General features: G+C 36.3%; 1 protein-coding gene across 6 annotated transcripts in view; it reads left to right on the top strand.

The window, feature by feature from the left end:
• mctp1a (multiple C2 domains, transmembrane 1a) overlaps positions 1 to 17,922 on the top strand; it is a 165,898-nt gene that overhangs the window by 106,291 nt on the left and 41,685 nt on the right. For all 6 annotated transcript variants that reach the window (XM_042724640.1, XM_042724642.1, XM_042724639.1 and 3 more), the window contains 7 exons: positions 1,631 to 1,724; positions 5,877 to 5,979; positions 6,929 to 7,031; positions 7,554 to 7,655; positions 7,981 to 8,055; positions 9,724 to 9,843; positions 17,598 to 17,717. In XM_042724640.1, the coding sequence (XP_042580574.1) occupies positions 1,631 to 1,724; positions 5,877 to 5,979; positions 6,929 to 7,031; positions 7,554 to 7,655; positions 7,981 to 8,055; positions 9,724 to 9,843; positions 17,598 to 17,717 (717 nt within the window). The remainder of the gene's footprint in view (positions 1 to 1,630; positions 1,725 to 5,876; positions 5,980 to 6,928; positions 7,032 to 7,553; positions 7,656 to 7,980; positions 8,056 to 9,723; positions 9,844 to 17,597; positions 17,718 to 17,922) is intronic.

The following is a 17,922-nucleotide window of genomic DNA, read 5'->3' as shown; positions in this document are numbered from 1 at the left end:
TATCACAAGTTTCTTCAACTTTTACTGCGGTTCATATAGAGGGCAGAGATGTACAGACATATTTTATTTCATTTAATGGACAACTTTCCAGTGCATTTATTAGACACGGAAAGTTTTAATTCTCTGAGGTTGCTCTTTTATAGCTCAGCAGGAGACTTCTAAGCTTTGTTTCCCTTTTAACTTAGGAGAAAGTAAAATAAACAATTAAGATATTTGTTAGAATAATAGTCTATACCTTACAAATTTGATATATTAGAGCTATGAAATATAATTCCATTTTAGAAAAATTAGATATTAGATTATTTTTTGTTGTTGAGATCTCTTTTGAACCTCCAGATTAGATATTATCAATACTAGGATTTTTTTTTTTCTTTTTTTCTCAGAAGAAAAATCTTAAACAAAAGACTGTTTGTTCTCAATTTCATATTTTGTCTTTTTTTTTTATTAGATATTTAATTACTATAGGAGTGTTTTTGCTATTCTTTTTGTTTGACAAAACTGTATACACTATAAAAAGTCGAGAAAAACGAGTCGGGGAAGAGAGAGAGATTGCTCATGCTGTGACCACACAGTCAGTGTGTGATGCCTAGTTTGTTTCATGGCTAAATGTCAGCCCCTTTAATGCTACAAAAGACACACAAAAGAACTGTAATGGAGTATTATGGTCTCTCAATGAGAGGCTTTTATCAGTATGAGCGTAATTGACTCGCTCATAAATCATGCTTAAGTGTCTTTGCTGATGCACATGTCTTTGAGCAGTTTATCCACCTCCCGAAGATTTACAGTTTTAGTGGCGTCTCTGCTAGTATTTTCTGTTTTTCCTTTACGTTTAATTGCTCACATGGTTATCTGAAACTGAAAGAATTTTTTTTTTTTTTCGGAGGAACATGGATGTGAGTATAGACACATGCACTCTGGAAGAGAATTGACATAATTTAGATTTGACATCAGCATTGTTTAATTAGTTTTTATAATTTTTTCCCCCTCTTCTCACTCATGTTAAAATACCACATTTTACTTTTTATAAGCATTTGTGTTGTATATGTATCTGTATTTGTTCTAGATCATGTGTAAGGATTTATCTTGGCTTCTTAAACAGGTTTATAAAGTTTTAACTATGACTGATTTAAAACAAAGCAATATTGCTTTATCACAAATGTAGACAGGTTGCTGGCTGATTGTTTTTTGTTTCAAATTTATATCATTTTATTTCAGTAAGTAGTGCATTTCTAAAGCTTACAAAGTATATACAGAAAGTATTTAAATGCTAACACCACACTTAAAAATGTTTAATGTCTTTGCATTATATAATGGAATATCGTTTCATATTTATTTCATATATTACAAAGTGTCATTTAATGTATTTTAATGATATATAGCACAAACACAAGCAAAACGTTTTTTTTCCTTTTTTTTTTTCTTTTTTAAGTTCAAAGAAAAGGTCTAGTATCATTTGTTTGGAGATGTCTCTTTCTTTATTATTTTGCCATTGTATGCAGAGAAAATGATACATTGTAAAGCAATTTAAGTGTTAAAATGCTTCTTCTTTGGACCACTGCATGTTCTTCAGCTGTGTGGATATGGAGCTGCTTATACTCGCAAATGCTTTTTTCTTCTTTGACCTCCACAGAGTCTGCTTAGATCCTTTCACAATATTAAAGATGTGGGCCTGGTGCAGGTGAAGGTGATCCGAGCAGAGGGGCTGATGGCAGCTGATGTTACAGGTAAGAAAAACCCTCCCACACACACATACAGTGATCCTGACATATGATTTCTCACTCTGTTTTCCGCAGTTACTGATAAAGCCTATCATTTCCCTTGGAATGGACAGCAGGAGGCTGATAATATTGCATTCTGCTCTGTGCTAATGGATCGTCGGCTTCTGAGATCACTGTGTCTCTTAAACATTTTTTTTTTCTTGTGCGTCTGCTCCGGTTTCCATTAATTCTTACTTTTAATTAGGTCTGCAGTGGACAGGCCTAGTTTCTGGCACTATAAATGATCAAGTTGAAAAAAAGATTGGAGACGATGCAGTGAGTTGATTCTTATTCAGAATCGGAGTGAGACATTAACAAACACACCTACCTTGGATCATTTATTAATGCTACAACAGAATTAAAATGCATGTAAATGTATTAGTTTTTGTTTTTTGTTCTTTTTCTGGCCGTTTTTCTTGAAACTGTGACCTCATTGCAACTGAATCATTGGTTGTTCCTCAGCTTATGTGTGTTATATTCAAATGAGATATTTCTATGTGACTTTTAACATTTTTAAAGGAATACAATGCCATTCCAAATTTTGGGATAAGTATTTAAAAAAAAAAAAGAAAAGAAAAAACAACAATAATAACACTAAGTACTAAGCATCACATCAGTAAGTATATTACACTGACTTCTGAAGAATCACGTGGTGCTAAAAAATTGAGTAATACCTGACAATTCAGCTTTGCCATCACATGAACAAAATCCATTTTAAAATACATTAAAATAGATATTTATTCATTTTAAACGGTTAAACATTTGTAATATAACTGTAATAATATTTAATGTTATGTTTACTGTATTTTCAATCAAATACATGCAGCCTCGGTGAGCATAAGAGACTACTTAAAAAAAAATACCCCAAATTTTAAATGGTAGTGTAGTTCACCCCAAAATAAAATGAAATAATTTAGACACTAAAAAAAAAGTCATTCCAGTTTGGAAAGACATGGCAATTAAGTGATGGCAGAATGTACATTTTAAGTGAATTATTTCTTTAAAGATGAAGAATGTAATTTTTGCACCACTTATGACATCAAACAGAATCAGAAATATAATGGTTCATCTCAAACACTTCAAATCATCTTCCAATGGTCAGACAAACAAATAGCATCATTGTCGTGGGTTTGGGACTATTAAAAGTATTGAACACTGAAAAATATTTGTTTTGCTTTAAAGATTTTGCAGGCACCGCCAGTCCTGATTTGACTACTTGTGTGAGAAACAAAGCTGAGAATTGCAGCACAAGAATATTAATCAAGGCTGCACAATCGGTCGCAGACAAGGTGTGAGGTGGCAGAAATAAACAGGAGTGACAAAGAGCGAAAAGACAGAGGGAGAGAGTGAGAGACAGAGAGAATTAGAGGCAGAGACGTAGAGGTCATTAGCACCGTCACTCTTAAGGTGGAGTATCTTGTGAGGTTCCTCTCCGCTAAGCACTTTGCGTTTGCCGTTCCTCTAATCGCCTAATCGACGCCTTTAATTAAGACATGCTCAATGGCAGACCACCCCCCTCCCCTATCACACCCTTTAGCCTCCCCCTTCCCGCTCACTGCACAGTTCTGCAATCGCCCCTTTACTCGCTCCTCTCCGGGGGTCCGGCCCACTATGTTGACCTCGTAGCTCGGTCTGGCGTTCCCAGGGGAACCGTGGCCTCCTCATGAGCTCTGATTTCACACTCCTCTCCCGCCACAAAGCACCGGCGCACAAAGCTTTTCTAAGAGCCCCGGCTTGCTCACGGACTCGCCATCTCAATCGGCCCTGGCACCGAGGTGTTGTCAGACAAGGTTGTTGGGGGCGGAGGAGTGGTTCCACTAATAGAGAGCTCACTGGAGACAGGGAGAGTCCAGGAAAAGTGGAAGGCAAGGAGAGTGAACATAAAAGATGTGGCCGAGAGAAAAAGAAAAAGAGAGCGAAATCTTAGTTCTCTTTCTTGCATCACCGAATGTGGGTTTTTTGTCCCACCCCTCCTTTCTGTCTGTTTTTCATTGTAATTAATTGAGGCTTTTATCTGGAGTGCCTCCACTCCAGGCCAGCAGGATAAATGGTGACAGTGTGTAAAACCAACAGTATTTAGGGACAGGAGACTGCTTTCCTTCTGAATAGAGCCACTCAATACTTCACATAGATTGCTTTGGATGCAGGCATTACTCTGGCAGTCGGCAATTTCATTAACAATCAGTTTTCAAACAACAGTAGGAACTGTTCTGTCCTTGCTGCCATCAGTGTGTTTGTATATGATAATCCTATGGGCAGTTAAATGCTCCTCTCATCATGCAGGTACTTCTGCTTAACACCGTTCCTGCATTTAATTTAAAACGCCTTCCAGACCTGAAAAATGTAATTACCGTTTTGTACGTCAGCGCACCACACGCTCATCAAATTGCAGTCGGAATGAGGTTGAACTCATCTCGCTGGTCTGTGAGGATTTGCCCAGAATTAACCCACAGATAGCGTCTGCTCGGCCACACCTGGGGAGTCAAAGTTTCATTCAGTGCGAAGCGTGTAATTTGCTCAGACAGCTGCCTCACGAACACGTAGTAGTTTGTCGCCGAGGATGACCGAGTGTCACCGCAAGGATATTGAATAGGATGGTACTTTACTGCACCCATCAATATGCATTCATTTAAGCAGATGCAAATTATTTTTGAATGATGAAAATACTCACAATTACAGGAAGTCACGGCAATTTAAATATTTGTGTGAATATATTGTAAAGGTGTGATTGAAATTAGGAGGATGATTTAATTCATTTTTTTAAATATATATTTTTTTACAAACACTTTTCTTAACAAAATAAATACAAATTTGAATCCATAATTTTTACACCTAACTGAATTTCTGTAGCTTGTTTTGGTGATTTTATATCTAATACACCATGAAAATTTTAAGAAATTATACAATATACTGTACTGTTACTTACTGTTATATAACTTTTTTGTATAAAATGAAATTAGCCAACTTATTTTATTAGACACATGATAGTGCAATCACTGCATTAAAATAATAAAAAAGTGAATTAAAAATATATGCAGTCTGATCAATATACCCCTCAAATGCTTGGTGACAGCAAGGACCTTCCATTGATCACTGTGACATTTATTTTGCTTGTCAACTAAATGTCTTTGCTTCTTTTAATCACATGCAAGAAAGTGAATTATTTTATACTGCATTTTAACTTTGCAGCACATTATAAAATTGCCATTATGGATGTTATTTTTTTTTTGCCCCAGCTTTTAAAAATGATGCTCTGCAACAAACAACAAAAGTGGTCCCAATTGTTTTGTTTAGAGATTTGTTTAATGATTAAAAAGGTTTAGATCAAAGCTGATATGAAGAGTTTGTTGTTTAAGTTTTCACTGAGAACAATATTCCTTTAAATTATGAACATTTATTTACATGTGTATATAATTAGCTGATATCAAAGCATGTAGGACAGTGGATTATATAAATGTCTCTAGAGTCAACTTCTTATAATAATATATTTTGTACATATCTTATAATATTCCATTGAACTTTGAATATTGATAAAAAGGATTATTAAAAAGTGTCTCACTTCAAGACATTTTAATTTATCAATATGAATGCCCTGTCAGCAACTGGAAACAGCCTCATGATAATATCAACAATGATCTCCATATATTTAACCTGGAAAGTTTTCTACAAATTTCCCACATTCAGTCCGTATGCATTTAAGTCTTCATTCCTGTCTGCCTTCTGCCTGTGACCAGCTACTGTATGAGTGTGTGTTCACACCAGATGGAGATAGAGATGTCCTCACATTGCTCTAGGGCAGAGTAAAGGCTGAAATGCTTATCTACCTGTGTGCAAACCACTGTATCAGTGTAACAACAGGAACCGACTCCACACGGGGGCAAAATGAATATATCAAATCAGCTCCACAGTGATAAGTTGCTGCAGAAGCTTTAGTTTGGGTAAAGACAGCAGTGTGGTTTGATCCAGCCCTTTAGGCTTGCTGTCCCATCACCTTTATCAGGTAGTTTTCCCCCCAGCGCACCACCCAGTGGATTACACCACAGTAAATACAAAACTGATAAAGTTAACGTGTGTGTGTGTGTGTGTGTGTGTGTGTGTGTGTGTGTCTGTCCCTCACAGGCAAGAGTGACCCCTTCTGTGTAGTGGAGCTCAGCAACGATCGGTTACAGACGCACACCGTGTACAAAAACCTCAACCCAGAGTGGAACAAAGTCTTCACGTTGTAAGTGTCAAAAGCGTGTACTGTATATGCATGTGCGAGAGAGTGCTTGCATTTGCATATAATCACATATTTTTAGGCTGACAATTTATGATATATTTCCAAGTCAAAATACTGATAGAAAAAAAATAAATGTATAAAATTGCAATATTTGAAGTATGCATAGAATATGATAATTGCAATGAATATAGCTAGTTTATATATATATATATATATATATATATATATATATATGTATATATATATATATATAAAATAGTAAACTAAATAAATAGAAAAAATTAAAATTAGGTGGAGAAATCTTGGAGAAATCTTTTTGTTACCCATTATATTGAAGAAGCTAGTTATTAATACTGTACTTAAGAGCTATGTGGTTTACAGAGATAAATTTGAGAGTCGAGGATTACAGGATAATGTAGTCAGGGTTATTTAATTAAGCTTTGTATTGGTAGTTGAAAATAGACGCATAAGACACATAAGTAAACTTTTTCTTTAAGAAGAAAATGAACTTTTGTTTGAGATTACACTCCCTCTGCAAATACAGCCATTGTGCTGTTTGATAATGTGCCATACATAATTTCTTATATTAGTTCGATATCTAGAGGTTGTTCCATTGATGTTTTTTTTTTTTTTTTTTCATAATCTTTCAATCTTCACGGCTGGAAATTCATTTGTGAATTCCCATGGAAAGCTGGGTAATCTAGCCTCTCCTTGGAGCGCTCATCTCTTAAAGAATAACCTCATTTTCTTTCATTAGACTTCTCCTCTTTAGCCTACTTTTCAAAGATAGCATTTCAAATGGAGAATTGCGGCATCTTTTTTTAACCCCAGCACAATGGAGATTGTCACCAAGGATTTAGATGAATCACATTTTTTGTCATGACTTGAAAGATCTTTTCAGTGTTTAATATTAGTCAATGACTTCTTCACCTACCCCTTTTTCTTCAACTAGCAATGTGAAAGACATCCACTCAGTCTTAGAGGTGACTGTCTATGATGAAGACAGAGACCGAAGTGCCGACTTCTTGGGCAAAGTGGCTATTCCATTGTTAAATGTAAGTTTTGAGCTTGCAGACTTTTCCTCACAACAGTGAATCAGTATCAGATTGGACAAATGCACTAAAAAGTTTTTCTTTTAATTTTTATTTTTTATTGATTTTAGAAATCATAGAGTAAACTGTCAAAGTGTATAAAACACACACACAAAAAAGTTTTTAAAAAATGTGGGGGGTGGGGGGTGTGAATCAACAAAGCATGTGTCTAACCTTTATTGATTTTAGTAATCATAGAGTAAGATGTGAAAGTGAGAAAAACACCGGGGAAAAAAAGCTACTAACAGAAACGAAGAAGAAAAGAAAAGATAAGGGGGGACGCAATGTGCGCTCCCAGGCTGATTCCCCAGGATAGTTAATTTGTGGCTGACAGTGGTCGGGCCGTAATGAACAGGTACTTGTCAGAGCCGCCACAGTTGTTTTGGGCTCCCTGTCAGATGCAGCAGCTGGGGTTCAAAGGTCACACGGAGAGTGTATTCAGCTGGGTATTGCCAGACAGACGGCTGTCATGTCCCTCTCCCACAGATCCAAAATGGAGAACGCAAAGCTTACGCCTTGAAAAGCAAGGAACTGACAGGGCCAACCAAAGGGGTCATCTTTCTCGAAATAGACGTGATTTATAATGTTGTAAGTCCCACTCTCTTTTTCTAGCTTGCTTTTTTCTACTGTTTTTCACTTCTTTATGTGCTTGTTCTCTTCAGCCTCTCCCGGGCTGCCTGTCTCTCTTTTAATTACTGAAGACTCCCCTTTCCTCAGCCTTTTATTTGTGCGTCTGTGTACCGCTGTGTGTGTCCGTCCGCCATTTTAGGCGGGAGTGTGAGAGAGCGTCACATGGCCGTGTGGTGTGGAGTGTGTGAAATGGAGGGATGTCTTGATATATTAGATCGTTAATGATGCATCATGATCTTGACGGTGGATTATTGCATTCAGTAATGAAGTTTATATGTTGCAGGTAAAAGCCGGCATGAGAACTTTGATTCCCATCGAACAGAAATACATCGAAGATGAGCCACGAGTATCCAAACAGGTAACGAGAGCACTTTAATCGCACCTTTGTTGAAGACATTAATAAAATCCCACCCAACACAAGTTGTAGACAGCAGCATCTTTCTCCTCGTCTTCCCCCTCTCTTTCGCTCTTTCTCTTGTCTCTTCCTTCTCTTCTGGATGTGCTGAATAGAAATGTCAAGCTGTCAACGCTGGGGGTGCATAAGTAGATTGACCATCCTTTAGTTTGGACCTCAGTGGTTCTTCTGCTGTGCTTCTTTTTGTCACCCTGTTCAATGTCTCCCCCCCCATCCCTGACAAAGAGCTGAATTGTAGGGGTTGTCCCAAATCAGACCTGTCACTGAGACACTGCTTGGGACAAACACACACACACACACACTCTCTCTCTATCTGTCACACACTGAATGCATGCTAGAAAGTGCCCACTCTGCACTTTTCGGTGTGAATTTGCCCCCCACCTAAACTGTTTGTGAGTGACACACAAACTGAACGGCGAGGGCAACATATCAAATTTATCTTCACAAGATTTGCTTTTACTTCTCGATACTGTCTCCTCAACAATTGAAGCTCTTTTCGTCGAACATCTAAGACATATTTTATTCTTTAGTAGTTTGGTATTGCATTTCACCTCGAATGTACTTTGATTAGTCCCAAATGACAAACACAAATGGCCTAATTTTAAAGGAATAGCCCGAATCCTATACTTCACCACAGTAAATGGGGATATTTACTATGATCAAAGCTATAGCGTTTTAAAACCATAATGCGACCTGGAGCTTTTGATCTTCCTGTGAACATAGGAAGAAGCAGTCATTTGCAGTTCACCCACACTCAGAAACATGAATAAGACCATTTCATTAAAGAGGAATAACAACAACAACAACAAAAATTCGTTCATACTCATACAAATGCAAACATAGATATGGTTTGGTTTTCTCTAATTTGTGATTTGTTTCATTATTTTGGTCTGGTATTGATTTTTTGGTGGTATCACTAAAAAGTAGTTTTTCCACTACAGTATTTCTAAATGTTGATCTTCAATTATACTAGCGCTGTTAGACCTAAGAATTTTCGACATCAAATTATGATAATTTAAAATTTATGTTATATACACTACTGTTGAAATGTTTGGGGCCTGTAAGATTTTTCTCTTTTTTTTGCATTTATTTGATCAAAAATACAGAAAATATTTTTTTCTTTTTGTAATAAAATATTACCATTTCAAATTGTTTTCTATTTTACAAAAATATTAAATTTAATTTATTGCTTTGCTGGCAAAGCTGAATTTTCATCAGCCCTTACTCCATTCCTCGGCGTCACATGATCTGTCAGAAATCATTCTAATATGCTGCTTTGGTGCTCAAGAAACATTTTTTATTATGATCAATGTTGAAACTAGCTACTTAATGAGAAACTACATAAAGTGTTATTCTTTTTGTTTCATTCTTTGATGAATGCAAAGTCAAAAGAACAGCATTTAATTGAAATAAAAATCTTTTGTAAATGTCTATGCTGTCACTATTGACAAACAAAAAAAAGTTTTGCTGAATGATAGTATTCATTTCTTTAAAAATATTTTTAATGGTAGTGTATGCAGTTTTAAAAAAGGGAATTTCATTTTAGTATATTTGTTTTCTCATTGTGAATCAGTTTAATTGTGAAATGTTGTCTGTTGTTCTGTCTCTCAGCTGCTGTTGCAGAACTTCAACAGAGTGAGGCGCTGTATAATGTTGCTGATCAACGTTGGCTGCTATATCAACAGCTGCTTTGAGTGGGAGTCTCCTCAGAGGAGCATCTGTGCCTTTCTGGTAAGGACCAGTATGAATTCAACCACAACAGCAGTCGCATACAGCGGCTCCAGAATGTATCTGGACACATTTGTGTTTGGCAACAATTGAATTTCATTATATCAGATTTTCAAATGGATACCACTTTATATTAAGTGGCCATAACTACTCTGCACTTACATTTAAATTATTAATTTGATACAATGCACTTACTGTGTACACACATGTTTTACATTGTACATTGTATATTTTTAAAAATACCTGCATGTAATTACATCTGTAATTAATTTCTGTAATTACATTTATTACACTGTTGACCCATCCCTTACACCTTAACCCACCCTTAAACCTACCCATACCACCAAACCTGTTTCTAACCTTACCGTATCCCACCTCAATAGCAGCAAAAGTGTTTTGGGTAACACTTTATTTATGGTGTCCTTGTTACATGGTACATGTTTTTACATGCAAGTAACCCTAAGCCAAGCCCTAATCCTAATCCTAAATATATAGTATAGTAAGTACATGTAGTTAATTAATATTACTCAGTACTTAAATGTATAATTACACTGTAACACAACTTAAAATAAAGTTTAACCATGTTTTGCAATACAATATGGGACTGTCAAATGTTAGTGTATCATGTTCAGAGTTAATGTAATAAACTACACCTGTGGTTACTCTGGAATGCATTTATGAACTTAGGAGAACTTTATACATTCACTAAAATAACCTTGGGATAAACTGATTGCAAAAATGCCCCATAAAAGTGACATTAACTCTGAGAAGACTACTCTGGTATTTTGTTATCAATAGCAGATTTGAATCACCAAAGAAATTATATTTCTTTTCTCAGAGTTAGCATCATTTTTCTAAGACATTTTTGCAACCAGTACATCCCAAGGTCATTTTCAGTGAATAAATGAATGCAGTAAGTAAATTATCCTTGGATCACACATGAGTAACCAGTAAACTCTGAACATGATCCACTAACCAGAAAGTATCCACATAATGTACATTTATCATTAATTTCAATAGTATTTCCACTGTTTTATCATTAAATACCAGATTTTATTTTGAAATGTTTTGCTTTAAAAGTGCATTTCTATATTTTTTTTCTTAAAAATAATTGCCACTTGATTTGGTATTTTGTTTCTCATTCAGTGATTTTCAAACATTTTAAGTTCCTAAATACTTTCTGGGGCCACACATTTCCCCATCTCCCTGTCTGTTGTGTTAAAAATGTCCAGAATTTTGCCCATTTGTCTTTGACATCCTCCAGCACTTCTCTCAGGTCTCAGGCACCTCGGGTGAAATCGTCTGAATTCACGACAGTCTCTTTCATAGCGTGGTGCACCTTCAGATTGTAATTGGACAGTTGAACCTTCATGAAAAGGACACCCTTTGTGAGTGGGCCGTGTGACTAAATGCTAGCACAGGACAAGCTGGCTAATCTTTGCTTGTGATGCTGCATAATTTGCTGTAAGGCCTGTCTGTTTTCGGGACTCGCATGTCTTTAAGTGTCGCTGGGTAGGCCATTAACATTTACTGCTTGACATATTTTAATTTCAGTACACTTCCGAAAGCAAAAGCCGAGGGCACACGCGTGAGCGGAGGGACAGCTGTATCGATCAGCTAACATTTTAGTTGAGCATTTTTTTTTCTTTTCCTTCATGGTTGACGGGGGGAAAAACATCAATGAAAATGTCAGAGGAAGAAATGTCAAGAGGTTTGAGGAGAATTAAACAAAAACAATTACATTACATTTGTTCTTAATGTTCAGATGGTATTATAAAAATGATTATTCAGTCGCATTCAGTTCGGTACGTCTGACCTGAACTTCCAAAGTTATAAAAATAGCTTTAAATAGAAGAAAAAGAGTGTTTTTGTAACTTCTTTTTTTGTATTTTCTTCACAGTTGTCTCATTAGCTGGTAATGTTATTCTTTGCAGTCTAAATCTCCCTCCTTAAGAGCTCTCTTAATCATCACTCTGATTTCTTTCTTTATCACCAGCCATCTGGTTCAGGTGAGCCTTCACCGCTTTGCCGAGACACACATCTGTGCCGTTCTGTCAGCCGCTGACAGTTGTAAGCCAAAAGAATACAATAGTCAGACACCGGCGGAGGTGATTTTGCATTCAAGAGTTGCAGAACCTCCGGTGCTTGCTGCACAAAGGTTAGCCAAAGCAAAGGGGCTGCTCGCGATGCGCAGATAAAACCAGCTGCGAGCGGCGGTGGCAAGCTTTGTGTTTCCCTATTCTGCTATTTTTAGGTCTGTGCCTTTTTGACATTTTAGAGTTCTTGTTTTTAGCTTAGGTTTTGAGGTTGTATTGGTGTTTTTGTTTACTGTATGTTGTTGGGATTTTGTTGCAGAAACTCTTACAAAGATTTTTTTGCTTATTTGTTTGTTTGTTTGCTGGTGCTCCAAATACTCTGCTCCTTTTCTTAAAGGTGAAGCGTATAAGTAAAACATCGTGCTGGATCTCAGTTTAATATGCAAAGTAGGCCATTTATATGTTGAAAACTTTTAGGCAGCCATACCTGCTTGCCATACCATAATGGCCGATACATTTCTTATTATCAATGTTGAAAACAGTTGTGGAGTTTAATATTTTTTTTTGTGGAAACCAGGTTTCTCTTTTTAAAGATAATTTGATGTATATAAAGTTCAAAGGAACTATAAACATCTTTACTGTTACTTGTAATCAATTTAATGTAAACAAGCAGTGGCAGATTTATATATATATATATATATATATATAATATATATATATATATATATATATATATATATATATATATATATATATATATATATATTATCAATGTAGAAACCAGTTGTGCTGCTTAATATTTTTGTGGAAATTATAATTTTTTCAGGATACATTGATGAATAGAAAATTCAAAAGAACATAGTTTATTTGAAATATTTTGTAACAGAATAAATACCTATACTGTCACTTTTGATCAATTTTATGCGTCCTTGCTAAATGAAAGTATTAATTTATTTGACAACCAATGGCCAACAGCCATCATTGGCTAAAACATCTCTTACGTTGTACTTCTAAATATTTTTGTAGAAACATGAATGAAGTCATTGTAACAATATTAATGTCTTCTTTACTGTCACCTTTGATCAACTGAATGTGTCTTTGCAGAATGAAAATATTGACTGATGTTTGACAACCAATTGGCAACAATCATCTCTGCAAATTTCTTTACTGCAAAAATCTTTACATGTGTGTTAACTTTTGTAAGCCGTACATTCATGATTGCACACGGCCGGCCAGTCAAGACGACACAGCTCATGGCATATTCACAATGGACAAAGCTCGGAGAGTATGTGTGCATGTGTGCGCTCGTTCAAGTGTGCGTGGGTGTCCGCGTGAGTGTTTGTGCACGTCTGCCTCCCCTCTCCATGAACACCTGTAAGCTGAGCGTTTGCGCTGGGTGAATATGGGCCATTGTTCTGGCTGGCAGAGTGGTGCTCATAAAGACCGCTCTGTGCCAGCCCTCCCCGCGTGCCACTCTACCCCTCCAGCTCCTTATTGCTCTCGCACCGACTCTTCCTCCAAACAAATTTGCCGTAACTCTACCTGCAATTTGGCCTTGAATTGGGAGCAAATAGAGCAGGTATTGTGTGTCGTGGGGAATAAGAGAGGTGTGTGTGTGTGTGTAGAAGGTAAGGAGAGGGAGATATATTGGAAGGGGAGAGGTAAGGAAATGATACCCGGCTCCTTTATGTGGGGTAAAGTAGGACTCTTATCAGTGGGAGCACCCAGACAAGAGAGCTACTACTACAGGAAACTGGAGCAGCCTTCACCTGCTTTGCATTTAGATAAAATACACCTGCCCAAAAAAAAAAAAGACAGGAAAAGAGAAACAAATACTCTGGTGTGTATCTTCACGATTACAACCCATGGTGTGCTACAAGGTGGCACCTTTCTGCTCCATGTCACCTGTCAGCCAACGGCTCCGAGAATGTTTTATTTATTTATTTATTTATTCTTTTTTTATGGGAAAATTTTGGAAAAATTGTATTTATTGAATTTAGCTTAATCTGTTATTATAATACCCGAAATTAATAATAAAACTCAAAAATATAACTTATTTTAATTATTATAATCTATTAAAGAAATACCACAGATTTTGTTGTTAGACCTTAAGATGTTTAAGCTGAACATTTTTAGAGCTGACATGAACTATTCTAAAGAAATCGTGTTTTAATCACTAGACAGTAGTGAAGATTTCCTGATTGAGCACATGTTTTAAGAATGCTCTTTTTCAAGAACTTTCTAATTAGGTTTAGATCAAATCACACTGAGTCTGAAAAACAACGAACGAAAGCATTTCACGACAAGCCAGAAGATGGCAGTGCGGCATCACTCAATCCAAACATCCCCACCTAATGAGTCCAGCCAAAAAGCAGATGAGTTATTGACGTCCATAATCAGCCTCTCATTTGGCGTATTTCTACCCAGCGTTGGCACTATTTAAAATAATCAACACAATGTGATGACTTAATTTCTGAAGTCCAAGTACAGGGGCTGTTGTAGGCTGTGTTGGTAACACACTTTTAATGTGCTAATTCTCAAATGCCTGCTCTGAAGTGCTCAAGCCTGCACTCCACAACACAAAGTGCCAAAATGATATTGAAATTGGCTGCCAAAACGTGTCCAACCTCCATTCCAAAAATCCAGCGAGATGCTGAAACACTTGGCCGATCCAGATCGTTCTCCCAGTTAGAGCAACGGCTTTTGTTAAGGGACTTACTCTCAAGTGCTTTCGCTGGGATAAAATCAAATAGATATTTAAAATGAAATCAAATTTGCATGCTACTTAAAGTTAGAGATGGATGTGGCGTGTATGAAAATGCTAATATCACTTAGTTGTTTGATATTCCGCTTTGTCAAATTCATCAGGGAATTAAAACAAAACACACACTGTGTAGGCATTCTTTCATCATGCTTCAGATTCACTTCTTTTCTATTAATTTCATACATAAAACTCACTTTTTATTCTAACATACCCTAATTTTAGAAGAAAAAAAAATTACGCAATCGACATAAGCATTTTCTTTTACTTGAATAAAAGAAAGACATCTTTGTGATGTCCTTGTCTTGGACAAGAATCCTTGTTGTCCTGTTATATTACACTGAACTGAAGTTTAACTATAATAGAAATTGATTGTAACAGCAATAGTGATTTGTGGATTTCTTTTGGTGCTTTTTGTAGATTAATGGACTGACAGGAAATTACATTTCAGATGCCATTTAATGAATAGATGTCATGCTCTGTATTAGGTTACTGTTGGTCATTCATTGTCATTGTAAGACAGGATCCATGCAGGTGGAGAGGTTACAGTACATGCCCTGAACAGAACACTGCAGCTCTGAAGTGCAGGAAACTGAACGCCGTGGCTCCGGAATGGCCGCCAAAGCTGGCGAACTGACTGTGAATACCTGGATGCGCTATGACAAAGCCTCTCTATCATCCAAACCTTTTTCTTCCCCTTTCAGTTTGCTTCAGTTTGGGGTCCGTGGCCGTTCCCTCCCTGAGGAGAGCTCTCTGTGGGGGGGACCGGAGGTGATATGAGTGTCTAGGCTGGAAGAATGGCCCCAGAGCTCTGGGCATCTCTCTCTTGGCCGCTGGGTTGTGTGAAAGAGAGAAGGGTCACTTCCAAGCAGGCAAAGTGTCGGCTAACATCAGCTGTCAATCAGACTCTGGCCCTCAGCTAGAATAACCAAACTTAAGAATGGATTCCAGCGACAGGTTAAGGAACCACTATAGGCATATGAAAACAAGATGGACACTGCGGCGTAGAGACAAAGAAATGGATTTTCTTTGTGAGCGATAGATTCACGAATGACTCCCTTTCCCGTGGTTTTAAATTCCAATGAGTGTATTTTGTAATTAATTGAGTCAGGGGCTGAAAGATAGAGAAAAAAAAAGTTTGTTGAAGACTGATCTGTTATCTTTTAAATATTTTTAATACTAAATTAAGTCATTATGATTTTATGAATGCACAGATGGAAGATATTAATTCAGAGTGATGACATTCTAATTACTTTGTCTGAAAAATATATTTTGCTCTAATTAATGGGACAAGCTACAGATGTTTTGCTGAATTTTGCAAGAAATGTGTTTGCTGTATAGGAACAGGTATTAGAATACCAAATGTTACAGAATTATATATATATTTAATTTTTTTTATTGGGCAGCAGCTTGTGCATATTACATATTTTGCTATATGCAAATTCTCAGATTAGTTCCTTTATTGCATATTAAGTGCATGATTTACATTTTTAATTGTATTGATCCATTGTTTTCTGCTTTATTTAAATGCCACTTATTTGTTTTAATTTCTTCCAAATGTATTTGAAGCTTTAATATAAAAATTGTGAGAGAGGTCATTTAAAGATAACATTTGAACCAGTGTTGATATTACATATATTGTGCTCGTTAGAGGTGCCTAATTTGTGTCTTTTTTCCCCTCGTTGAAATGTTCAGTGTGTGCGCATTGGGTAACAGTGCTGTAATGGATAGTGTGAAGGGCACGGAAACACAACTGACCTGTTTCTGCAAGATTCAGAGATTTTCCACTGCTCTGCATGTGTGTTTGCGGGCATGTCTGGTCCAGTCTGATTTAATGTTATGTAAACTTTTCGAATGTAACAAGGTCTTTGTGGTGTGCGTTTATGTATAATAGCCTCTCTGTGGATGCATGCATTTCATATACTGCATAAGTATATGTACTTGATTTATTTTACAAGCCTGAATACTTACACTGAATATCACATTTGATCTTTTTGTATTCAGTTGGGTTAACATTAACATTTATCAGTGTAAACTCTAACACTCATCAGCCTTCTCAATCTGGCAGATTCATTTTTATTATCTGTGAATAATATTGTCATGGCTGTGATTTTTGCTTAGCTCTAAATATGTCTCACAGAAACAGCATGGAGATTTTTCAGTTTGGTTTTTGTGCATTTATTTGTTTTACTTTTTCAAATTTAGTTTGGATTAATGGCTTTACTAGAAAATATTTTTGGCTCTATTCATTGTATTTTGCAGCTCTTTCAAAAATGTGAAGTTTCATATGAGATAGATTCCAGTATATAAAGATTTTTTGTCAGTAAATAAAGCTAAAAAAGAAAAATATTAAATTGCTACACCACGTTTTATCCTTTTTACGGTCAGCTTCTGGTTCCCTCTGCGGAGTATGTGAACATTTGGTTAAAGCCGTGGGGTGATGGGCAGTAGGGTCACATTTACTATAGAGCAAGACCAAAAACATGCTTTTTGCTTTATGTTTTGAGCCTTTATAATGTTATTTAAGGAGAATGAGATTTTGTTGCAGATGATTGACTCATTCATTGTATTTTCACACCGAAAGACTTTAAAAGCATCATCTGTGTGTGCTCACACATGACAGACTGTGAAAAATAATCATTGTGTTACTGTTATGTATTACTGGTTGTCAGGTGTTCTGAAGGTATCCAATAAAAAAACGAATTTAGATATGAAGAAATTAAATTTAGAGATTAGAGAAATTACATTTTCTAACAGTTTTCCAAAAATAATAGAAAAAGTTACAATAAATCACAAACGTTGTTCTTTTTGAGCTTTCTAATTTTTTTTTCTTCAAAAACTGACATAGTTTAGAACCTAAATCAAATGATTGTTGATGTGTTTTAATGTGTTTTATAAACACATCTTCAGAATGATGTCCTTTCCTTATGTTTGTTCATTCATTTTCTCTCTTTCTGTAGCTTTTCGTTTTGGTTGTGTGGAATTTTGAGCTCTATATGGTCCCTCTGGTTCTCCTGATGCTGCTGGCCTGGAACTACATTCTCATTGCTTTAGGGAAGGACACGAGACACGGAGATGTGGTGAGTTCTGTCACACACCGACCTGCACCTGTATTTCTATCTAGTACATTTAAATGCACTCTTCTTTCTGTAGTTAATATTTTTAAATATTAAAAAACCTGTTAGAATTCCAACTATTTTGTCTCATTCAGCACTCATAAAAACTTTTGAAAATGATTGTTTTTCTAAGTACGGAACAGGTGGGAACTCAAGCATTTCTGCATGG

Source organism: Cyprinus carpio, chromosome B5, assembly GCF_018340385.1.
Source record: "Cyprinus carpio isolate SPL01 chromosome B5, ASM1834038v1, whole genome shotgun sequence".
Taxonomy (NCBI): Eukaryota; Metazoa; Chordata; class Actinopteri; order Cypriniformes; family Cyprinidae; genus Cyprinus; species Cyprinus carpio.
The sequence above is the reverse complement of the archived record's forward strand: the minus strand, read 5'-3'. Positions and strand labels throughout refer to the sequence as shown.